At 42.0% G+C, this 25,217-nt stretch overlaps 2 protein-coding genes across 7 annotated transcripts in view; both read left to right on the top strand.

The window, feature by feature from the left end:
• The first annotated feature begins 258 nt into the window (after positions 1-258).
• Positions 259-7,371, top strand: utp15 (UTP15 small subunit processome component). The gene is made up of 12 exons (XM_034237204.1): positions 259-388; positions 1,088-1,200; positions 1,295-1,387; positions 1,761-1,945; positions 2,182-2,360; positions 3,323-3,448; positions 4,179-4,314; positions 4,439-4,523; positions 5,243-5,398; positions 5,597-5,698; positions 6,346-6,479; positions 6,636-7,371. The coding sequence occupies exons 2-12, from the start codon at positions 1,111-1,113 to the stop codon at positions 6,934-6,936; spliced, it is 1,587 nt and encodes a 528-aa protein (XP_034093095.1). The 5' UTR covers positions 259-388; positions 1,088-1,110; the 3' UTR covers positions 6,937-7,371.
• Positions 7,372-7,510: 139 nt separating this feature from the next.
• Positions 7,511-25,217, top strand: part of LOC117560301 (rho guanine nucleotide exchange factor 28-like) — a 42,585-nt gene continuing 24,878 nt past the window's right edge. For all 6 annotated transcript variants that reach the window (XM_034237185.1, XM_034237173.1, XM_034237181.1 and 3 more), the window contains exons 1-10: positions 7,511-7,787; positions 8,611-8,654; positions 16,293-16,434; positions 17,117-17,226; positions 17,613-17,799; positions 20,007-20,190; positions 20,977-21,178; positions 21,502-21,577; positions 22,839-22,879; positions 23,460-23,532. In XM_034237185.1, coding sequence (XP_034093076.1) covers positions 8,622-8,654; positions 16,293-16,434; positions 17,117-17,226; positions 17,613-17,799; positions 20,007-20,190; positions 20,977-21,178; positions 21,502-21,577; positions 22,839-22,879; positions 23,460-23,532 — 1,048 coding nt within the window. In that variant the 5' untranslated portion in view covers positions 7,511-7,787; positions 8,611-8,621. The remainder of the gene's footprint in view (positions 7,788-8,610; positions 8,655-16,292; positions 16,435-17,116; positions 17,227-17,612; positions 17,800-20,006; positions 20,191-20,976; positions 21,179-21,501; positions 21,578-22,838; positions 22,880-23,459; positions 23,533-25,217) is intronic.

The raw sequence follows: 25,217 nt of genomic DNA, 5'->3' as shown, positions 1-25,217 counted from the left end.
TCACATTTGAGGTAGCAAAGAACATGTCCAATTATTTACCTATTTCTGAAATGTACATAAAGAAGTGCGCTCTTGAAACTTCTGATAAGATAAGGGTTATTATTACATTAGGATATATACAAAAATATACTTTAATACTACTGTTTAATTCAGTTTGTTTAATACTAGGTTGATATGGTGCCATTTAAAATAGGGGAAAAAAAGAATAACGTTTTCCTTCCAATGAACAATAAAGATATGCCATTGATAACGGAAGTCGTCACGTTGTAATCATGGCGTCGTCCAGCGCACGAGAGGCAACGTGATAGCTCCTTAAAATGATCAACTTTTGGTTTACTTGGAAAACCAACATCAGTATCATCTAATTTCTACACATCATAGTTAAAAGGTAAGTTTGCACTCTTACACCTTTTCGTTCAATTCTGAGAATCATCAGAAAGCAGTTTAGTAGAAAATGCTAGGCGGCTAAAGCGCATTGTGCTAGCCCTGCTGTGGTGAACACGTTGGCTCTGATCTCTTTTCTAGCAAGCTGCTTGTTGTAGCGTGTAGTTTAAAATAATAATTAAAGGCTATATTTATCTCTAAATGCGCAGCGAAGACATCGGCTGTCTCGAAACAGTGACACTGTTGGATTACAATTAACTATTTTGTGCATAATTTGTTGGGTTGTGATACTGTTGGGTTAAACACTTAAGTGTGTGGCCTTTATGTCAATGTTGCTGCATTTAGTAACCCGTTTGCTGGTTGTATTATTGTGAGTTCATTTTTGTTTCGCTTCTAAGTATTTTCAATCCAGTTTATCCACGTTTATTTTCAATTACAACAAGCTTTCACATTGTAAGAAAAAACACCTTATTTCATCATGACTGACAGCATCATAATCTGCTTGTTTGATCCAGCTCCTTGTTAGAGCTCTATCGGGTTTACAGATGTAAATTAACGACAACAAACCATTTAAAGTACATTTATCTTGGTTGGAGAATTGTTGGACTGCATTGAATGCATTTGTATTTGACCAACCAGGTCAGAGGGGTGTTTAAGTGTCATATATCTTGCAATGTGTTCATGGTTTTGTTTTTCCTACCAGAGTATTTGGTGATCAGCAGAAAAATGGCTTCATTTAAACCTACCAAAATCCAAGTCTATCCTAAACTTGGAGAGAAAGTCACACAGGACACACTCTACTGGAAAAACTACAAGGTAAGTCTCTAGTGTATATTGTTTTGATATTACAGAGACAACCTTATCATTTTTTCTAGATCTCAGCAATGCATCTTTCTTTATTCTCTTGCAGGCTCCGCTCCACATAAAAGAATTTGGAGCAATCACAAATATAGACTTCTCCCCCGTGGCCCCACACAACTTTGCTGTGACAGCATTCACAAGGGTATGTTGTCTTCTTTTTCTGAATTTTGTTAATCTTTAAGGGATGTCCACCTATCTTTTTATACATGTATACAAATAATTGATTAGATTTTGCCATTTCTTTTCAATTACCACCACAGCCAACAATATAAGGCGGCAGTAGGAGATGGTGTCTACTAGTTATTGTCTATTGAATCAATTGTTGAATGATGATCTCTTGAGTGATCCATCGTCTGAATTTCCTGATGATCTCAAGTATTCTGACAACTAATAAACTGTTTTAAACTTGTTTTTTTGCATTTTAGTCAAGTGTTCACTCAATTGTTGTTACGGTCAATCCTCTGAATAAGCAATGTATATGCATTTTCTCATTATAACTCTGGTTATTTTTTTAGATCCACATTTACGGGCCATTCTCCCAGGAGCCTGTGAAGTCATTTACACGTTTTAAGGACACTGCATACTGTGGCAGGTTCAGGTCAGACGGTCAGCTGCTCGTGGCGGGATGTGAGGACTCTGTGGTCCGACTGTTCGATGTCAGCGGCAAGGTGGCTCTCAGAATGTTCAAAGGGCACACAAAGTAGGTATCCCATGTGTAACATGTCCGGGTGGTCTTGCCTAAAGACTGCTTGTTAGAAAATTGAATTTGAACATTGTAAATGTTGAATGATGATTTCTTGAGTGATCCATCGACTGATTTCCATGATGATCTCAATAATTCTGACAACCTTTTTAAAACGGTTTTACTGACCCTATAGCATGTTGTAATTAAAGAGAACTGATGTATATGCTTTGTCTTATTTTATTCCTGCTCAGGGCTGTACATGTTACAGATTTTATCTCAGACCGTTACCAGATCCTCACAGGGTCAGACGACTACACGTGTCGACTTTGGGACCTCCCAAATGCCACTGAGCTCAACACCTACCAAGAACACACAGATTACATTCGCTGTGGCGTTGCCAGCAAACTCAACAGAGATCTCTTCATCACTGGTGAGATAGAGGGGTGACACATTTGTTTATAAAACAATGTTTGCATGCCAGATAATCTTTCTTTTTGTAGCCAGGAGATTTTTCAATATAACCACTATTGAACAACATCTTTCATCGTGGCTTTTAGATTACACTGATTTACGGATGTACAGCCAAAATCAACCAACATTTCGCCATTTGATTTTCCTCTTTTATTTTAATCAAACATTTTATTTTTCTAAACAAAACTTAAATATGAAAAAGAAGAACATATGGGATAATATAAAGCAAGCTGTGAATCAAGTCCTGCTCAGCCTGCCATGGTTGATTTTGAAATAATGACCAGCTCACTGTACATTATCCCGCTTTTCACATGGCTACTTGGGAAAACAATCATTTAACTCTACATTGTTATAGAAACAAAATATTATTAAAATGAGAAATGTTACTTTTGCTAAGAAATAGTATGTTTTATTATACTCATTAGCAATAGTTGGTGGTGAGGGCTAGCTATAATATGTATTCATGTTGTCAAACTTTAAGAAATATGATCTATCCTTGTCCTTATGTCAAATGGAATTGGGTACGTTTTGCCATTCAAACGGTTCCATTAAATGACTTTAGATTTTCCTTTTCAATTACCAGCACAGCCAACAATGCAAGGCAGCAGTAGGTGATGGTGTCTACGGAAGTTCTTGCCTATTGCATCAATTGTTGAATGATGATCTCTTGAGTGATCCATCGACTGAATTTCCTGATGATCTCAAGTATTCTGACAACCCATAAATAATTTTACACTTGTTTTTCGCCACAGCTGATATTGCATTTACCATCATTAGCATACCTCAAATAATTAATTTGCATAGTCAGTGGAACCTGCAAATAAAAAAACGTATCAAGCTACAACTTTTGAGGCAGACTGCCCTGCAGATGGAAGAATTAAAGAGTTTTCATGTGACTAACAATTTATGTTTTGATCCTAGGATCTTATGACCACACACTAAAACTGTTTGATGCCAGAGTGGATAAGAGTGTGATGACCATGGACCACGGCCAACCAGTGGAGAGTCTGCTTCTCTATCCTTCTGAGGGACTCCTCGTCTCTGCAGGTAGTCATCCATTAATACTTTTCTTGCTCCATCAGTGCATCAGCAAAATGTGCAAACTTGTTGGATTCAAGCAAACTATATTACCAGTGTTTAATTATTTGAACGGTCCTCCACCTTGTTAAGGTTGACAATGGTTGCTGATAAAGACATAACATATGTAGTAGTAAGCCAGGCAGCATTAAGGTCTCCCTAAATGACTCTGGATTTTTCTTTTCAATTACCACCACAGCCAACAATATAAGGCAGCAGTAGGAGATGGTGTCTACTAGTTCTTGTCTATTGAATCAAATGTTGAATGATGATCTCTTGAGTGATCCATCGTCTGAATTTCCTGATGATCTCAAGTATTCTGACAACTAATAAACTGTTTTAAACTTATTTTTTTGCATTTAGTCAAGTGTTCACTCTTTTTAAAGCAATTGTTGTTACAGTAAATCCTCTTGTTGGGTTCAAGCAAACTATATTACTAGTGTTTAATTATTTGAACGGTCCTCCACCTTGTTAAGGTTGACAATGGTTGCTGAAAAAGACATAACATATGTAGTAGTAAGCCAGGCAGCATTAAGGTCAATTTCATGCTTGCTTGTGACTTGAATCGGGACAAAAACGACCTGAAATAGTTTTCCTACACGTGCCGCCTCCCTGAACTTGACCAACTCTTGCACACATGCTTCATTATATTTACTAATGTACAGGACATTTTAAAATGTATTTTTTCTACTCTCTTTAGGTGGCCGCTATGTGAAAGTATGGGATCTGCTGAAGGGAGGCCAGCCTCTGGTGTCCTTGAAGAACCATCACAAAACTGTCACGTCTTTGTGTCTCAGCAGCAGCGGCCAGCGACTGCTGTCAGCTTCTCTGGACAGGTATGGGCAAACCTCACTGTAAAATGGCGTACAAAGAAAGCATATTCTAATCTGTCATCCAATTATTTCAAAAGTAATTTTTATATAAGCCTGATCTAATGCAGAGCATTTGTTTGTCTTTCAGGCATGTAAAGGTGTACAACACAACCAACTACAAAGTGGTCCACAACTTTGACTACGCTGCCTCCATCCTCAGTCTGGCTCTGGCTGTAAGAAATTATATTAAATCCTTCATCATGTTCTATTATACGTTTTTATTTTATTTATGATAATTACACAATGGTTGATGAGTAGCCACATAAGAACATCCTTATGGAGTGCGTGTGGCCTATACACATGCAAATAAACAACATCAGAGATCAAAATTCCTTTTTATCTGAGGTGCCCCATCAGAGCAAGCCATGATTTGACCAACGAACTGAGACTGCAAGGTGATAGACTTCGTGTCTGCAGCAGCCAACACAAACATCTGTCCTTGCCAGGGATTTAAACCCATGAAACAGTACATCCTATCTTCAGTGGTGGCTTTAGGGCATTGGGGTTCCAGAACACAATGTCCAACCTAGCAGTGATCTGACAGCTTTGTTTTTTTCACTTTGGGTTTGCAGTGCTTTTAGATTTTCATTTTCAATTACCACTGCAATCACTGATTTGCTTGAGACTGGCACTCCTGAAAAGAAATTCTTCCCAGCTATAGCCAACAATATTATCCAATGGAACAGGAGGTGACTGTGTCTTCTGAAGTTCCTGTGTAGTGAAATGTTGAATGATGATCCCTTGAGTGATCCATCGTCTGAATTTCATGATGATCTCAAGAATTCTGACAGCCTTTAAGCTATTTTACAGACTTATTAATGGCTTCTTGTGTTTAATTGTATTTCTTCCCTGGATCTCTAGTAAAACTATGAATGTGTCTTTTTTTCCTCAGCCGGATGATGAATCAATTGTAGTGGGTATGACCAATAGTATCCTGAGTGTCAAACACAGGAAAAGCCTTGAAGATTCGAAGGAAATCTCTGGCCAACAGAGGCGGCGGCCATTGTATCGTGTTTTTGTGAAGGGGAAGAACCCTGTCCCTAAACAGGTATGTTTATATTTGGTTTACGTACAGCGGCTGAAGTCAACAATACATGATGTGATCTATTGATTGATGATTACACATGTGTGAACTGAATCATAACATGCCATGGCTAATGGCTATGTTTCTGCTCACTGAGTTATAATATAAGGCTTTTCTTTCTCACCATTGTTAATTATTTTTGTTTTTCTATCTTTTTTCCAGGATGATTATCTCGTCAGCAAGCCGGTGAAACAGCATCTGGCCAAATACGACAAGCAGCTCAAGAAATTTAATGTCACAAAGGCTTTGGATACAGCTCTGGAGGTATGCATTTATAAAAAGGCTAAATACTATGTTTTATTATACTGATTAGCAATAGTTGGTGGTGAGGGCTAGCTATGATATTTATTCATGTTGTCAAACTTTAAGAAATATGATCTATCCTTGTCCTTATGTCAAATGGAATTGGGTACGTTTTGCCATTCAAACGGTTCCATTAAATGACTTTAGATTTTCCTTTTCAATTACCAGCACAGCCAACAATGCAAGGCAGCAGTAGGTGATGGTGTCTACGGAAGTTCTTGCCTATTGCATCAATTGTTGAATGATGATCTCTTGAGTGATCCATCGACTGAATTTCCTGATGATCTCAAGTATTCTGACAACCCATAAACAATTTTACACTTGTTTTTCGCCACAGCTGATATTGCATTTAGCATTAGCATACCTCAAATAATTAATTTGCATAGTCAGTGGAACCTGCAAATAAAAAAACGTATGGATTTATAAAATGGCAACAAGGCAACATCCTTTTCTTGTAAAGTTGCCTTTTTTTCAATTTGCAATACAAATCAGTCAGCTACTTTACTTTTGAGTGTTATGAATTCATCTCACTATCCTCGATATTGGAAGCTGAAACCCAACCCTCCTGCACAAGCAAGCATTGTCATAATGATTAATTGCATTTATAGACATGGACCAGACACCGAAAGCCAGAGATCACAGTGGCTGTTATGAAGGAGCTGGATCGAAGGGGGACGTTGAAGAACGCTCTGGCAGGAAGGGATGAACAAGCCCTCGCTCGGTTGCTAAACTTTCTCATTGGGTAAGACAAAGATAAAACTTCATTACTCAAGTAGACTTCAACAATGTTTAACTTATTGAGCCTATGTGTTATCAGATGCATTGAATTAGTTTATTGTACATCAAACCGTATACAAACATTTTGCAACCTGATAACTTTCTTCTGTTTGTTCTCCAGGAACGTGGTTGACCCCAGGTTTGCTCCTGTCCTGGTCATAGCGGCAGAGATGATCCTGGACATCTATCGGTCGGTTATCGGACAGTCTCCAGTCGTGGACCGACAGCTGCTGCGTCTGCAGGAGCTGCTGGAGAAAGAGATCGACTTCCAGCAGGACCTCCTGGAGGTGATGGGCATGTTGGACACGATGTTCGCCTCCTCCTTTCCCAGGATGGAGGTTCCGTGCCCTGGCATCAGCAGGGCTAATGGCCTGGCCGGGGGAGACGGGATTACCTCGAGACCACAGATTCAGGCTACCTGAGACTAGGAGGGCTGGGGGGGTTGCTTAAGACTGGGTTAGAGTGCCTTCACAACTCTAAAAACTTCTTTTTGAAACATCTGACAAACATTTCCAGACATGACAGACCACATGTCAGCAAACTGGTCTTGATAGGTTTTTAAAAGACTGACAAACCAATGAGCTCCCTGGCGTTTTAACTCGGTGTGACTGAAAACGCAGCAGGCAACAAAGAGAACATACATTTACTGCTTGAAGTATCTTTCCATATGTGAATGGGAAGGGACTTCATTTTTTTTGTTTGAAAGTCTGGAAATAACACTTTCAAATGTAAATCTGTCTGGATGCGTGCTTGTGTGTTTTGAATGATTGAACTGTTAATGTCTGCTTTCTGTTTTCATAATATTTGACAGTGGCAAATGTTTTATAAGCAGATGTGAATAAATCTTTGTAATATTGGAACTGACTTTTCATAATTGTGTTCAAATGGTAAGAAAACTCGACTCAAGTCTGATAATGGTACCGATTTTAACGTGTACCCTTTTCTCTGCACACGTCACTCTTTTATGGCCTTCCACCAGAGGTCACTGTAAGCTCAAAGAAACTGTTAACTTTCACATATTAAGAGGAGGCATTTGCACCAGGCGAAGACACGGAGCACCAACACTGGCAGAGAGGAGGATAATCGCTCAGTGGAGGCTGTAGCTCACACTGAAACAGCCGTAGCGCCGACTGAACGCCATTTCTCAACTTGAAGCTTAACGGCGCCACTTGAATTAGCAGTGAGCAACAGGAAGATGTGTCCGGGTTAGCTGCCCTGTTTTTGCTGAAATTAAGCCCATTGTCAGGTTTCTTGCGGAGTTTGAGCTGTGAAGGTACGTCAATAATATGAACATTTTCTTCCAGCTGTTGAATTGTTTTCCAACGTGAGTCCTACTTATATTATTGACAGTTTGCTAACATGTAAACGCTGGTCGAATATAGCGCTGTAAAACGAGCCTTACATTTATTCTGCAGCTAAATAGGTCAACATTATACCACTAGTCAAACAATAACATAAAACACATTTCTTAAAGTAGACAATCAAGTTTGTGCTATTTAATAATAAATCATCGATATAGTCCCATCATTATCCCAACTGTCATGTGATGAGCAGTTTTTATTTTGTAAAGCTAGCACACTGAAGTCATACTCGGTTTTTTTTGTCATGCTTTGACCATTAAAAATATAGCGTTTTAATGCAACATGTCTGAAAAAAGAAACATTTTCTGGTAAAATGGTTGAAATAAGTATTTGCTGTTGAGTCCAGTTTAAGAAGCGGCCACTGATAAAGAACAGATCTGAATCCTGCAGCAGTGAAACTCAATCGATGTCCTACTTTAGCTGGCGAGCGCACATGCACGAGTAGTCTGGCTACACACTGCCTGCAAATCATTTGGCGCATTTTTGGTGTTGTGGTACTTTACACACAGGTAGAAAGCATCGTCATTAAAATCATTATTCACATAGTTGAGATCAAAAGATGATGCTGTCCCATCGGAGGACCTCTGCCCTGACTCCGCTTGGCCCAGATGAGGTTTGATAATCTCTTCGGGATCAGAGGAGCAGGCAGAATAACCAAAGTAATGAGTCACGTGGCTTCACTGAGTGTTGGATTTCCTTTTTGTCTCTCAAATGTCTGTCCATGTTTGTCTGCAGTTGCTGTGCAGATGGAGCTGAGCAGGAGGAAAGTGCCTCTGTATGTGAGTATGTGCTCCAGTTTGCAGTCAAGTATGAGTTCTCCAATTCATCTCAAGAGTTAGTCATCCCTCGGGAAATCTCTGCAAATTGAGTTGGGAATGCATTGAGAGATCCGAAGCCTGGTTTACAAAAAAAGAGTATGATTTCAAGATCTAAGATATTTTGTTCTTATGACCAAACCATTTTTTAAATTAAAATGCATTGAATATATCTGACGAAATACAACTTTTCTGTTTTTGCATCACTACAGTATGTTTAAGTTCACTAAAGTCACTGTATGTACGAGTCTTTTAAAATAAGATTAGGGTCAATGAAATGCCACGATGACAGCAGACAAATGTTTTAGACTTTGAACAGACGGGCACCGTATGGTCTGAATGCAAGGTCTCTGGGTTTTTCTGTTGATTTATTTAAGCACTGACTCATAGTTTCTTAGGAAAGTTAGGCAACAATAGCAGTCTGGCATTTGTGTGTATGACTAGCAAATCAGTAACTATGTGCTTCATTCACAGTGATGTTTTTATTTTATTTAGAGTATGAAAGGTATTTGCTATCCGTTTGATTTGTTGTGTATCTGGTTAAACCTTTAAATGGATCTATTTTCTTTAAGTTAAAACTGAAGCCAAACAGGGCAACACTGCATTCAAGTATTTTGTTATTTATATAAGCTTGGGAACTTAAGTATGCAAACATTAATAAGAGCTTATGCTTCTCTAAAGATCAGAGGGTGAAGACATTGATCACACTGTGTTCAGTCAATTTAATCCTTTCTAGTTTGACATGTTTTCAAGGCTGTTTTCCTTCTACCAAAGATCTTGTCCATTTAGTGTAATGAAACCGAAATTCCTTTGATACTGTGCTTGTTTTAGAATCCCACACATACATAATTGAATGACATGACTTGGACTCAACTCACACATTTGATGAGTTTAGACTTGACTTGATGAAATCAAAAAGCCACTTAAAACACAAATGACTTGTGACTTAACTTGGGCTTGGGCCTTATGACTTAAACACTCGATACCTCTCTCCAAGCCCAAAATAAGAAAGCATGTTATTTAAAAATAAATAATAATATGAATCCCCTTAATTTTCTCAGCTAACAATATTGCTATTCATTCCTAGAAAGCCGACACGGAGTGCACCAGATCCACTTGGTTTGAAAAACTGGATAGCATCCAGTCATGTTGTAGGAGAGAACCCTTAAGAATTAACGTACCGTTGCTGATTTGATATGACTTGTTTAGGACCTGAAACACAAAGTTTAGGACATAGGACTTGATGACCTGTCGTTCTTGAATTTGGCCTTGATTGCAAAGACTTGAAACGTACTTGTTACTTGGAAAAAATGACTTGATCCCGTCTCTGGTAGCTACTAAAACAGGAAAGTTGAACAATGTTTTACAGGTCTACAGACATACTTTTCACTCTTTGAGGCTTGGAGCAGGATACTCACATTCCTGCATACCTTCATTTGCTTACTGAATTTAATGGAAATAAGATGGAGGTAATGGGTCGATAAAAAATCATTGATTTGTGGTCAATCACACGGAGGTGAGGAATCTCAACGTGAGTTCGGGAAAAGATCTGTAGACATTATATAAAATGTGTGTTAAACCTGATGTTCTCTATTTTAAAGACTAGGGATCAAGACGTGCATAAATGAACCTGAAGGTAGGATTAGGTGAGAGGGATAGCCAGGATTACTCACGGTGCCGCTATCATAGACAGCAAGAGGAGTAAAGAAAAAAGCCTCTCAGTTATATGGCGTGAGAAAGTAGGTCAGCTGTTGAGGTGATTCAAGGCTAATAGATATACTCTCATGAGAAAAAGAGCCAGACTTCTTAAAAAAATCTCCTCACTCTCACATCATTCAACACTAACCTGAGACATTCATTGCAATTCAAGTCAAGCCTTATAATAAAAAAAAAAAATTGGTGTGGCTTCTTTCCTTCAACCTGTCAGCTGTACTTCTTCCTATGTCAGTGGTTTGATATGTTTCCCAGAGTAACCCACACAGTGTGTCTTGTGGTTGCATTGCTGTCTGGTCTATTGAGGACATTGTAGCTGGACAAATTGATATCCTGCAGGTCGTAGGAGATGGTGGAAAGTGGCAGCTCTCCAAAGGAGGCCAGTGGCCCTGGAAGATGTCTCTTTTTTTCTTCTGCGGGTCTGAAACTAACATTATGTTTTTCTTAATCTATCCACAGTAAAAGGTTCAACCAAAAAGACCCAGAATAATTTAAAGTTGCAATATTCAAAAGAACCAGCACCTTACCGTGGTAGAGAGGTTTGTGTGCCCTGATGAACCTGGGGGCTGTGTTGTCTGGAACCTTGTGTTCCTGGTAGGGTCTCCCATGGCAAATTGGTCTCAGGCAAGGGGCCAGACTAAGATTGGTTCAAAAGACCTCATGAAAGACGACACAAGAAGTGAGGATACCCGGCCCGGAGGAAGCCCGGGGTCCCCTTCTGGAGCCAGGCCCAGAAGGAGGACTCGTCGGCGAGCGTCTGGTGGCCGGGCTTGCCACGGAGCCCAGCCGGGCCCAGCCCGAAAAGGCAACGTGGGCAACACCTCCGCTTCTCCGTCCCGCGGGCCCACCACCTACGGGAAACATCGATGGGGTCGGGTGCGCTGCCAGAAGGGTGGCAGTGAAAGCGGAGGGTCTCGACGGACCAGACCCGGGCGACAGAAGCTGTCTTTGGGGACGTGGAACGTCACCTCTCTGGGGGGGAAGGAGCCGGAGCTTGTGCGGGAGGTGGAGCGTTACCAGTTGGATCTGGTTGGGCTCACCTCTACGCACAGCGTCGGCTCTGAAACCTTACTTCTGGATAGGGGTTGGACTCTATTCTTTTCCGGAGTTGCTCAAGGTGTGAGGCGCCGGGCGGGTGTGGGGATACTCACAAGTCCCAGGTTAGGTGCTTCGTTGTTGGAGTTTACCCCAGTGGACGAGAGGGTCGCCTCCCTACGCCTGCGGGTTATGGGGGGGAAAACTCTGACTGTTGTGTGTGCTTATGCACCCAACAGCAGTTCAGAGTATACGGCCTTCTTGGAGACCCTGGAAAGAGTCCTGTATGGGGCTCCTGAAGGGGACTCTTTAATCTTGCTGGGAGACTTCAATGCACATGTGGGCAATGATGGAGACACTTGGAGGGGCGTGATTGGGAGGAACGGCCCCCCTGATCTGAACCGGAGTGGTGGTTTGTTACTGGACTTCTGTGCTAGTCATGGATTGGCCATAACAAACACCATGTTCGAACATAAGGATGCTCATAAGTGTACGTGGTACCAGAGCACCCTAGGCAGAAGGTCCATGATCGATTTCGTTATCGTATCATCGGACCTGAGGCCGTATGTTTTGGACACTCGGGTAAAGAGAGGGGCGGAGTTGTCAACTGATCACCATCTGGTGGTGAGTTGGGTCGAGTGGCGGGGGAAGCCTCTGGATAGACCTGGTAAGCCCAAACGTGTAGTTCGGGTGAACTGGGAACGTCTGGAGGAGGCCCAAGTTCAGGAGGCCTTCAACTCACACCTCCGGCGGAGCTTTTAGGGCATTCCTGTGGAGGTTGGGGACATTGAACTAGAGTGGTCGGTGTTCAAAGCCTCTATTGCCGAAGCCGCGGCGGGGAGCTGTGGTCTCAAGGTCCTAGGTGCCTCAAGGGGCGGTAACCCTCGAACCTCCTGGTGGACTCAGGGAAGCCGTCCGACTGAAGAAGGAGGCCTTCAGAGATTTGTTATCCCGGGGGACTCCCGAGGCAGTTGCAAGGTACCGACAGGCCCGAAGGGCAGCAGCCTCATCCGTGGCCGAGGCAAAGCAGCGGGTGTGGGAGAAGTTCGGAGAAGACATGGAGAAGGACTTTCGGGTGGCACCAAAGTTGTTCTGGAAAACTGTCCGACACCTCAGGAGGGGGAAGCAGGGAACCATCCAAGCTGTGTACAGTAAGGATGGGACGTTGTTGACCTCAACTGATGGAGTGTTGGGGCGTTGGAAGGAACACTTTGAGGAACTCCTGAACCCGACAACTCCGCCCTCTATGTTAGAGGCAGAGCTGGAGTATGACGGGGGATCAACACCAATCTCCCGGGGGGAGGTCACTGAGGTCGTCAAACAACTCCACAGTGGCAAAGCCCCGGGGGTGGATGAGATCCGCCCGGAAATGCTAAAGGCTCTGGGTGTTGAGGGACTGTCATGGTTGACACGTCTCATCAACGTTGCGTGGAAGTCGGAAACAGTACCGAAGGAGTGGCAGACCGGGGTGGTAGTTCCCCTTTTTAAAAAGGGGGATCAGAGGGTGTGTGCCAATTACAGAGGCATCACACTACTCAGCCTCCCCGGGAAAGTTTACTCTAAGGTACTCGAAAGGAGGGTCAGGCCGATTGTCGAACCTCAGATTGAGGAGGAACAATGCGGATTCCGTCCTGGTCGTGGAACGACAGATCAGCTTTTTACTCTCGCAAGGATCCTGGAGGGGGCCTGGGAGTACGCTTATCCGGTCTACATGTGTTTTGTAGACTTGGAGAAGGCATATGACCGAATTCCCAGGGAGTTACTGTGGGAGGTGCTGCGGGAGTATGGGGTGAGGGGGTCTCTACTCAGGGCCATCCAATCTCTGTACTCCCAAAGCGAGAGCTGTGTCCGGGTCCTCGGCAGTAAGTCGGACCCATTTCCGGTGAGGGTTGGCCTCCGCCAGGGCTGCGCTTTGTCACTAATCCTGTTTGTAATATACATGGATCGGATTTCGAGGCGTAGTCATGGGGGAGGGGGTCTGCAGTTCGGTGGACTAAGGATTGCACCACTGCTTTTTGCAGATGATGTGGTTCTAATGGCTTCATCGGTCTGCGACCTTCAGCACTCACTGGATCGGTTCGCAACCGAGTGTGAAGCGGCTGGGATGAGGATCAGCACCTCCAAATCTGAGGCCATGGTTCTCAGCAGGAAACCGATGGACTGTCCACTTCAAGTAGGGAATGAGTCCTTACCCCAAGTGAAGGAGTTCAAGTATCTCGGGGTCTTGTTCTCGAGTGAGGGAACAATGGAGCGTGAGATGGGCCGGAGAATCGGAGCAGCGGGAGCGGTACTGCAGTCGCTTTACCGCACCGTTGTGACGAAAAGGGAGCTGAGCCAGTAGGCAAAGCTCTCTGTCTACCGGGCCATTTTCGTTCCTACCCTCACCTATGGTCATGAAGGATGGGTCATGACCGAAAGAACGAGATCGCGGATACAAGCGGCCGAGATGGGTTTTCTCCGCAGGGTGTCTGGTGTCTCCCTTAGGGATAAGGTGAGAAGGACTCGGAGTTGAGCCGCTCCTCCTTCGCGTCGAAAGGAGCCAGTTGAGGTGGTTCGGGCACCTAGTTAGGATGCCACCTGGGCGCCTCCCTAGGGAGGTGTTCCAGGCACGTCCAGCTGGGAAGAGACCAAGGGGTAGACCTAGGACCAGGTGGAGGGATTATATCTCTTCGCTGGCCTGGGAGCGCCTTGGGATCCCCCAGTCAGAGCTGGTTTGATGTCGCCAGGGAAAAGAAAGTTTGGGGCTCTCTGCTGGAACTGCTACACCCGCGACCCGACCACGGATAAGCGGGAGAAGATGGATGGATGGATGGAATATTCAAAATGTTTATATCAATAATTGGTTGAATTACATTGTGTAGTGAGAAAGGAGCTGTTCATTGTGACAAACTCACACATAATTAAAACCTTACACTCAAGTTCTCATCAGCCTAACAAAATGTTTCAGCCTCTCTAATTATTTTGGTTTTATTTCCTGCAACTGTACTGTTTGTGTCAGTCTCACTGCACTGAGTACATTGTTTTACACAGAAAAAAGTCTTGTAACCCCATGGTACATTGCTTGCCCAGCAACATACAGCAGACTGGCAACATAAGCCACTTGTTGGTGAGCGTTGGTGAGGTACAAATATATTTTCCTCTGGAGATGGTAGAGACCAAAATGTAGATTTGTTATCACATTTAGAGTTGCATTCCTTAGATCAGGGGTTCCCAACCTTTTTTCCCAAGAGTCCCCCTAAATGACTCCTGTTGGAAGTTGCGCCCCCCCCCCACACACACACACACACACACACACACACACACACACACACACACACACACACACACACACACACACACACACACACACACACACAGAGGGGGGGGGGGCGCAACAGCTGTAATTAAAGTTTAAAAGTCTCAAAAATGCTACAACTACTGTCACAAACTGGATGAATGTGAAGTATTTTGTTAAGAGGATGAAAGCGTAATGAAGGAGCACTATCGGAGTGACTTTGATGGTTATTGGACTGAGGATTAATTCATTTGGATTCCCGCTGTATGAAGAAATTAAAGGACACCGCAAGGGGAAACAATTCACAAAGGGATTAAACTGTTTAAAACACATGCTCAAAGTAAGCCGGATTTTGCCGATGTGTTTATGTGGATTCAAAAGTCGTAAATAATCTACAAAATGGAGGAGACCGATCTGATCGGAGCAACTGTGACAAATAATCCAACTGAAACCGGCACGGACAATGACTATGTTTTAAAAATGCGCTTATCCAGAAAGGCCTGGTTTGGACACTTTACACGCAGAAGAAACATTTCTATTAAAGAAAGAATTATACATTTCTGTCTTTGTATGCCTTTAATAGCTACTAACTTGAATTTTTATTAAAATTAATTAATCAATTATTTTTTGACAATCATGTATTGTGTTACAATTATATGTAAAAATAAAATTAATTTGAGGCCTGGTGCCCTGCGACCTTTGGCCCCAGGTTGGGAACCACTGCCTCTGTGTCTGCTGAATCTAAATAGCCTTCTGTTAAATTTTACAAGATGAGAATTTGTCTTATTTACAACTTGTCTTCCTTTTGAATACTTTAATTGTTCTTGCCGTATTTCAAATATTGTTATTAAGCGGTGGGAGGTTTTGCATTAGTAGTCAACCATTAATTTAACATGCTAGTCATTTTACATCCACTCCACAGATAGTAATACAACTAGCCTGATAGCAAGCACATTTAGCCAGCTGGCTGAGGTAATGAAACAAAAAAAGCCAGGTGAGACAATTTGACCTAAAAAATCTGCCCCTGTCATTTGGATGAATTGGCTGACGTTATCTACTCAAGATCATTCATTTTAGTTACACACTTTTGAGGCTGTTGGGGAGCTATAGGCACTTAACAATGGTAGAAATAAAAATTATTCTATAAGCCGTTTTAGGCAACCAAGAAAGTTGTGGAAGGATTCGGTTTTGAAGTTATGTTACAATATGTATCGGCAATACAAAGTGATGTATTCACAGAGTCCAGTGAGGCTGGCACATTACACGTTGGTCAAAGGCCAGTAATCATCCTACAAATCAGTGTAAATATTCTGCCCTATTTCACTTTTCTCTGCCTCAGGTCAGAAGTCTAAAGTGTTCTGGCCTTTTAGGATCAGGGCAGGTCTTTGCAGTAGACTTCAAGACATTCCTGGTTTTATTGAGGGGTAATGCTCTATGGTCCTCAATTGGCATGCTGTGAGGGGATTTAGTGTACTTCACAGAAATGAGCCTGCATCTTTAGGAATAGAAATATATCTTGCTCTCAAGCATCTTTCGTCTTCATTTTCTCTTTCAAACTCTCTGAATTGTCTTTGTCTTAGGGCCAGGCGAAAGTATTTGCACTGCTGGATGGTTTTGACTCGCTTCCCGAGGATGCAGAGGTCTACGTTGTCTTGGAAGGATCCACACTGGTCCATGTCACCAGGGCTCTTAGTGATGTCATGCTCTGCTTTATAGTTCCTGGTATGTTACGGTGTATGCCTGTAGATCATACTATATTGATGTGTGTGTATATTAGGTCAATATGTTTTTCCTCCAAAAGGGAGAATTTATTTAGTTAACCCTCCACTGCACAATCTGACAACTCCAGGTTTTTCTTATTGTCTGTGAAACTCATGAACAGTATATCACTATATTGATCTTCCCACACACACACACACACACACACACACACACACACACACACACACACACACACATGGAAACACACTTGCACAATCACAGTCTGTGACTTGAGGTCTGGAAAGGCACAGAATCTTATCAGCTTCCTCTCAGGGGGGAAACAGCGCCATAAACAATACGTCAACATTACTGAGCCTCTGTGTAGGTTGACACAGACAACAGGCAGTCCTGCAGGCTTGAGCACTCTACTATAACGGCACTATCAAAAGCAAGTCGTCTTCTCCATAAAAGAAAAGCCCTTTCAGCATACAAAATGAAAATCTGATAACATTTTGAACCACAATAATGCACTGAGGCTCTGGGATGAAACATAAAAGGTATATTTTAAGGACCTTACCAGTGGATTTGTGTTTTTAGAGGGTGACCTACAAACTCAGACTGTATATAAATACTCTTTTTATTTAAAATAAATACAAATCTGCTCTGAATAAAATCTGTGTTTTGACGGGTCGTGTCTTTTTAGGTCATAACCTGGCTGAGGTGGTGTCTGTGCAGGCCTACCTGTGTTCTGAAACCACACCCCTCACCTGGGTGGGCGGGGCTTCTCTGGAGTATGTCCAAGATGATGCTCAGGTTAGATATCATTTACACTTTGTGCTTACCCAAGGTTAAAATAACCTGCTTGGGAATGGATTATTGTTGTCATATTCTTTATGACAACTTTTCTCAACTTTTATCCGTTTTATTGTGTTGCACTGTTGGAGGAGCCTGTGACCTAAGATAACTACACTGTAGCTAAGTACAAATGACAATACAAGCCTTGAATCCTTGAACAATGACAATAAGCTTATATTAAAAAAACTTGTTTTCTAAAACGGTGAAAAATTCTATTTTCTGTAATTAATGTTAAGTGAAAACATGATTTGCTTTGAAAAAACTAAAACATTTCACCTTTGTTGTGTAGCATTGGTTTTCACATGACTGTTTCAAGGATTGATCTTATTCTTTGTTCTTCTCAGGACCTGGCAGAGCACCTGGTAGTCCACGGACATTGCCTTAGCTCCAGGGATCACAAGGATCTGAGCAGCCTCTTCAATCTGGGCCAACAGAGCTCTCGCTGGGCTATGGATCGTCGCGTTGCCCTGGCCATGGCAAATCTGGATATCCCCCAAAACTGGAATGTACTAGGGAGCCACAGCGGAGATGGTGAGAGCAGGATTTACTCATCTTGCTTAATGGGATTTCCTGCACAGATACGTTTATCTAAAGCACATAGTATTTGTTTTTTATTACACAACAATGTATACACAGGAAACATTAGGTAGATAAGCTTAAAGCATACAGCTTTGAGGAAGACGGATAAGGTTGTAATGTTTAACTGTCAGAAATTGGTTTAAGGAAAGATGTTGTTTTTTATAAAGAGGGATCTCTCAGCATCACACTGCACACTCAAAGCCAGCTATATCTTAGGAAGGTGAACTCTTCAACTCCCCCTCCCCTTTTCTCTGCCATCCTACCCATTTGCAATGCTTACTGTGTAATCGGAAGTGAACATGGTCACATGTGTGCTTCTGTTGGACTCATCAAAGCCAATTAGGCAGCATATAATGTGGTTAATAGAGCCTTTCCTTCTGGAAGTAGCCCTAGGCAGAGACTAATAAATCTGTATGTGTGTGTGTTTGCGTGCGTGTGTGTGCCGACCACCATGTTGACTGTCACCATCTGTCTCTATGATCTAAGTGTTTGTGTAGGGCCACCTACATAAATAATAAACTAGATTTAGCATTAACAAAGTTAGGGCAGTCTGTTTCTTTGCAGCGTCTCCCTCTAAATGTCTTCAGTTCATTTCATAACACTGCTCACATCATCATTCTACTGCCGATGCTGTACTGATTTATCAATCCCAGCTAACCATTGGTGCTTTGTTCATAGAGCTTTCTACATTTTAAAGGAATGGAGAAATCCAATTCTTTATCAACAGTTAGATATTTGATTGGATCTTGGAATCATTTGATTTTCTCTGGGCAGCTCTGAAAAATGTGCAATTGAATACCTTTGATACAGCCTGCAAAGATGTGTGGAATCTGTCTTTAAAGGTCAAGAAGGCTGGCAGATGTTTTTTCTATACACAATATTCTTGGACAGAGTTTTTTTCTAGAATTAAAGCGTAGACTTATAAAGGTAATCTTGCTTTATGTTAGTCAGTTATGAGCTGTTGTTTCACTTAAAGTGACTTCACTTTGACTAGAATAGTAGAATAGCGTATTCCTGGCTCCAGTTTGGCCACATTGGCTGCACACTGCACAGTATGTGGGGGAAATTGCTTTTTTCATCAATATGATTCCTAATGCTTTCTGTAGTCCACTATTATTCAAAGGCAAAATGATATATCATCTCAAATAAAACCGCATTACCCCTTTTCAGTTAAATACCAACTGGGATGAATAATTGTTTTTTGATAATACTGTCTAGGTGTTGATCGTGTTTCATGTTTTAGGCTATCTTTTGCTGTTTAGCTAAGCAACATCCCATTAGAAATCCCTCAGTGTAGACTCTATGGCATGTTTCTCTCGTCAGTGTATTTTTTCTATTTCTATTTATTTAGTTATATTTTCTTCTTGCTCTGGCTGTGATGCTAAATAAATTCAGACAGCATCTTCCTGGCCGCTTTGTATCTCTGTAAGTTGCCTTGAAAACTAAGTGGAGAAAAAGGTGATTGTCGGCCTATTGTTATTCAAGTTATGAAATTCTGCAGTTGCCTCAATAACTGAGATGTTTTGTCTGAATTTCTAGAAAATCAATGACAAATGCTGCTGCAATGTTATGGGACGAGGTCAACAAAGTCTTGTTGACATATGTCTACCAAAGACTGCATCAGCATTAAGGAACAGTGGTTATAGTAAACATGCACCTTACTTAATGACACCCCACTAGATATTTGATTAACAGTCAAATCAAAGAAGTACATTTTAAGATTCACTAAGTTGATATACCAAGGAGGTTTTAAGCTAAGTGTCCTTTATTTTGTCTGAATTGGGTTTAACAATTTTCCTTTGATCAAGCCTACTAGCTGCTTGACTGAAGCTGTGTTGATGCATGTCTGTCACCTGGAGACAGATCTGGTTGAACTGCATTGAGTAACAGACACAGAAATAAGTAACTGCCCCTACTTTGTTAAGAAAAACTTTTATTTAAGTGTGTCAGTGGGGCAGAGATACCCAGGGCTATGCAAGAGGACAAATCAATCATTGGCATTTAGGTTAATTATCACGAGTTATCAAGAGGCACTTCTTGACATGATAGGTTACTCTTTATCTCACGTTTCACCCTTCGTTCCTGTCTTACTGTTAACATCCTACCTACCTTTATCAGTTATATATTTTATTGAATTAGATGTCTTCCTTCATCTCCAGAGCACAGTTTCAGGGAGTCTCCCCTCCACATGGCCGTGCGATGGGGTCTGTATCGGCTTGCGGAGCTGCTGCTTTGTCAGCCGGGGGGTCTGATGGCTGTCAGTCTGCCAAACGAAGAGGGAGTGACACCGCTGCAGCTGGCACAGACAGCCGGCAACACCGAGCTCCTGGAGCTGCTCACACAGTAAGATTATACGGCAGGGATACTGGCAAATGAATCACTGTTAAGCTGTAACATTAGGCGTTGAGTGCAGTGCGTTCACACACAGTAAGGGAAAGCTCTCATTCAAACCAGGAAAAGACAACACTTATTGCAAATCTAGCTGGATATCTAGTCTCACTAGTTTATTATGCTCCGCTTTCCCCTTCTACTCAAGTAGGACTCAGATGAGGGTGTTGCACTTTTCCTTGTTCATGTGATGTTTTGGTGTTGTTGTTTTTGTTTTCCCTTAACTGTCAAGTGGGAATTAAGTGTTTTTTGTACGTTTTTGTGTTTCTCTTATTTTCCTACGATACTGCAATGATTGGCTGTGAATACGAAAATATGAAGGACAGACCATCTATTTATATTTTTTAGAAAGGGGCAGGTTTTATAAGATTATTTTCTTCTCCCTGCTCCTATTCGGGTATGGTGTGTTTACAGAGACATGTTTTGTAAATAATTGTTATACATTGAGTTTGTGCATACCATGAACGGAACAAATACAAATGAAATGAAATATGACACGATAGATATTTTGCCAATGACTACACACAGTGCTAAACACCTGTATGTGTACATGGCCGAAAATCACCATCATCTGAAATGCTGACAGTGCTTTAGAGTTTTTTTCATAAATTAAATTATACACATAACAAAAATAATTAACTTTCTATTGAGATTTTTCATGGTGTAACAATATTCTCTTTGAACATCAACCCTAATGTTTTTAATGGTTGTGATTAAACCGGCCCACCTGTTGTGCTACAGCCCCCCCAACCCTCTGGCCACGCCTCCAGCAGGTCTGTCCCAGGTGTGGGCCGACCGGTCCCGCCTGCTCAGGTTCTGTCATGATATGGGGAACCTGACTCTGACCGTCCGACAGAACCTGAGGTGGAGCTCAGAGGACAGTCGACACGCTGACATCCTGCTTCTCAGAGACCGGCTCAGAGATGAGGACTTTCTCAGAGAGGTGAATTGTCAACGTTAACTGGTGCTGGGGTCAAGGTTTGAACCCCCCTCATCGCCCCAACCAAGGCAACCCAAACAAAATGAAGCAATTCAGCTGTAATTTATAGAGAGATGGGATTTCTTTAGTGGAGGAAATTGCGCTTTTGAGGTTTTGGTGATACACAATTATAAACTGCAAATAATGTACCTGAAAGTACCATCAAAATAAAGCTAGTTAGAAATGATGTAATTTCACATACAAAGTAAGAATAGAGTCACCACCTCCCAGCCCTATGCTTCAGTTTGACCTCATCCTCTGACTTAAACATCACCTTTCCTCCTTAGATCAAAGCTCTCAGGAGGGAACGTGTGGAGACCCTCTCGGGGAAGGAGGAGCTGGTGGATGATCCTGCCGAGACCGGTAACTTTATTTTAACCTTCTTAATCTTTGTGGGATTTAAGAGGCCCGGTTAACCCTCAATCTGAACTCTTATGTTGCAATGGTCTGCCAATCTTTGTTCAAGTGGTCTATGAGGCTTCATACTGTGGCTTGACTCGGGCTTTATTAGCTGACATTGACTGCCCTCCTGTGGGGTTTTTCAGGTATTGCTGTTGCAAAGATACATCAAGATAACGTGTCTTATGTGAACCTGATTAACAGTAGAGTAAAATAAACTTAAATTAGTTAATTGACAGGAAATACATGTCAGTCATTTATAATTATAATGATTCATTCATCAAAACAAAATCTGCTGATTATAGCTTCTCAATGCTGTGTTTTCAATTTTCCTAAGCGTGTGTAGTATTATCATTTGCCTATTAAATATATTTTGACATCTTAACTGTTGTTTGGACAAAACAAACTGTTGGCTATTTTATTTATTTATCTACCATTTCTTTTTTTAACATTAACATCTCTCTGAAAAAAGCCGAGTAACCATATGTCTATATCTATATATCTCGATCGATCTATCGCTCTCTCTCTGTCTCTTGTCTCTCGCTCATCTCCGCTGTTCTATCGTCCCTCGATCTCTCTCTATAGCCTATTGTATCTCGTGTCTCTCGTATCTCACTCTCTCTCTCTCTCTCTCTCTCTCTCTCTTCTTCTCTGTCCCTCCTCTCTCTCTCTCTCTCTCTCTCTCTCTCTCTCTCTCTCTCTCTCTCTCTCACTTTAGAGCCAGCTGGCATCACTGTATCAGACTTAAGTGAATGTGTTTCACGGTATCCCACTGAGGCACAGAAAGAAGCTTGTTTTTTAGTCTCCTATATTTGACATCTTCTCCTTTCTCACTCTTTGCTGCTTGATTCTTCTTTTGTCTCTGAGTTCCTCTCCCAACCTATATATCCTTTATGGTGTTGCTGCCACTTCCCTTTCCTGCATTTACATACTTTTATATTAATGTGACCCGGGGCTCCATATCAAACCACCCATACACTAATTTCTGTGCGTCACTTTTTGGTTTCTGGTAAGCAATCATACAGTGTCCTTTGATCTGAGATGCACATGGTAGTAAAATGAGAAGAAAGTAGATCAAGGCCACAGTAAGGTCTCCCCAGGTTATGAAAAAACCCACTTTGCATGGTACATACATTGTTAAAAAGTGACACACATCTGTGCCCACTCGAGCCTCTTTTGAAGTGTAATGGCTGCTGTATGTCTGAGTACGTTTCTCTTCTTTCAGCACTGTATTCTGAAATGAAAAGAGCTGCTGTAGAAGAAAATGTGAGTATTGGTTCATAATATTTCACACACATAGGTATGGACTAAATATATAATAAAACAAATATGTAATGTTAGCTCATACTGTAATTGTCTAAGTTTAAACAGCTTTATTTGATGAGACAATACAATATGTTACATGTCCTTCAAAAACACTCCAGAGTACGTGTGTGCCTATTTTGCCACAACAGGTGTCCATAAAAAAAAGTCCCGGATATCTAATTGTTCTAATTTTAAAACTCTTTAATCTCCATGAACATCTGCATCAGCCGGTGGCACCGACCATCCCTAAATGCTCCACATTGTTTCACTCTTATTGTCAAGGTGTTGAAGCTGGCACCCTGCACATGCCCCTGAATAGCCGACTTTGTGAGCGGTCAAGTGTGTAATTCATGTTTTGAGAGGTGTGGCGTGTGCACATGATTCTCGTTATTGAATAGGTTTTATGTGATACAGATGGTTACCTAGATGTTGCTCTGTCACACAACTAGGCATTCACCAAACACTTGTGTTTGTGTACTTTAGTTCTACTTTAGTCCTTGGAAATGTGTGTGCTGTTTGCTGAACGCTTCTGTCTGTCCAGGACTACGAGGAGCTGCTGATGTTTTGCCTGCATGAAGAGGACGAGGTGGACGACCCATCACACTTTGAATCTGGTAAAGATTTTATTTTTAACATCTTTTTAAGCTTCCCCTCAGAGCAAGGTTACTTTCTCAGAAGCCTGTTTTTAGATTTGGTTTTAATTTTAGAGCTTGCGTTGCCTCAGCTGTAGATCCTGTTTTGAGCAGACTGAAACTGATCACTGTTGGTTTAGGTGGTGTTACTGTATGTTCATAGGAAATGATCTAATTCGCTTCTAATCCATAAGCGAGTCCATCTGCAGGAAACATTTCTTTTCCTGAACAGAACTTGGAACTTAAAACATGACCACCGCTGTCCACCATCCCCACAGACTGTACGATCACATTTCAGCCCCCTGACTCCTTCTGGCCCCTCCTCTCTGGAGATTTTAGAGTCGTGTCACTCTGTGTTTACAGTGATGGTGGCACTAAGAAGGAATCTAGATAATCCGACATGAAGATACAATGCAGAGTCACCCTCTTCCCACCAGCAGTGACATGGGGACAGGGATGAATGCTAAATGTGGGGCTTTAGGTTGACCACTCTGATCTGCCTCTGCACGGGAAGGGAATGATTTTAATGAGTGGGAACATCCAGCGGGTTAATAATTGGCTTGTATTGCTGCAGAGCGGACTGATGCCTCAGTGTAAGAATGTTGTGGTTATAAGCTGAGGCTTCAGGCTTTATAACACTTGGCACTGGACATCTGCAATCTGAACTTCCTGTGGCTAGCGTTGTTTTCCATGTTATATGGTTTAGCCATTTTGTTCTGTGTGTATTTGTGAATGTGTGTGTTTGTTGGCTAGTTTAGGATTTTCATATTTTCTGGCGTGTGTAGAGTTACTGCTCGTGACCTCGATTGGTCCCTTCAAAGGGTTTTGTGGTTCAGACCAATAAGGCTGGCCCATAAATCCTGTTTTCTCCTCAGTTTCCTCTTACTGCCATATTTAAAAAAACTTCAGGCTCAGAGTGATTCAGGTTTTATACATGTAACTCTTCCAGGATTACATTGCTCATTTGACGCTTGAGGAAATACAATTCTTCATTAGACATTTCTAAGCTGTCGGGCATAACGAGTGACCAGCAGGTTTGCGATTCCAGACTGTTTTTATCATTGAGCTTATGCGTCATCAAATAGACAGACACAGCTTATATGGCCAGAGCTTCGGCAGGGGATGAGGAATTTTGAGCGTAGCTGTCATTTTCCCCGTCTTCTTGATGTCAGCTCTTTCCTCTCTCCATTTCAAATGACTGTACCTTCACTCACATGAGCAAAATAAAATGCAGTTTTGCCACAGCAGGTTGTTAAAGGTTTAAAATATAGGCGTAATTGTTAAAAACGTTTGATAGTAGAAAAGTTTCTCTCACTTGTCTTCCATGCTTCCAGCTCCCTCCGCTTCTCCCCCCATCTGCCCTCCTAATGCCCCCAAAATCCAAACACCCCACCCAAAACACACACTTGCCCTTAAATACCTTCATACACACACAAACACAAACAGACAGACTTGTGCACCCATGCCCCGGGTCCCTTCCTCCCAGGTCAGCATTTGCATGTGAGTTTAGTGAACAAACAGCAAACGCCACTCCATCCCGAGGAGCTCTGCTCTACACAGCGGAAGAGAGAGGAAGGAGGTCGATATGTGTGTGTGTTGTCAGTGTGCATTTGAGAGGGAGAAGGCAGTGGGGAAGAGTGCTCTGAAGGGGGCAAGGGCTATAGGGA

The sequence above is a fragment of the Gymnodraco acuticeps genome, unplaced genomic scaffold (assembly GCF_902827175.1).
Source record: "Gymnodraco acuticeps unplaced genomic scaffold, fGymAcu1.1, whole genome shotgun sequence".
Taxonomy (NCBI): Eukaryota; Metazoa; Chordata; class Actinopteri; order Perciformes; family Bathydraconidae; genus Gymnodraco; species Gymnodraco acuticeps.
Note: the sequence above shows the minus strand (reverse complement) of the source record. Positions and strands in the feature narration are given on the sequence as shown.

Coding starts and splice junctions, on each gene's coding strand:
- utp15 (XM_034237204.1), top strand. CDS start 1,111: ATGGCTTCATTTAAACCTACCAAAATCCAAGTCTATCCTAAACTTGGA. Junction 2,361..3,322: donor CAGAGATCTCTTCATCACTG/GTGAGATAGAGG, acceptor TTTTGATCCTAG/GATCTTATGACCACACACTA. Junction 5,399..5,596: donor AGAACCCTGTCCCTAAACAG/GTATGTTTATAT, acceptor TCTTTTTTCCAG/GATGATTATCTCGTCAGCAA.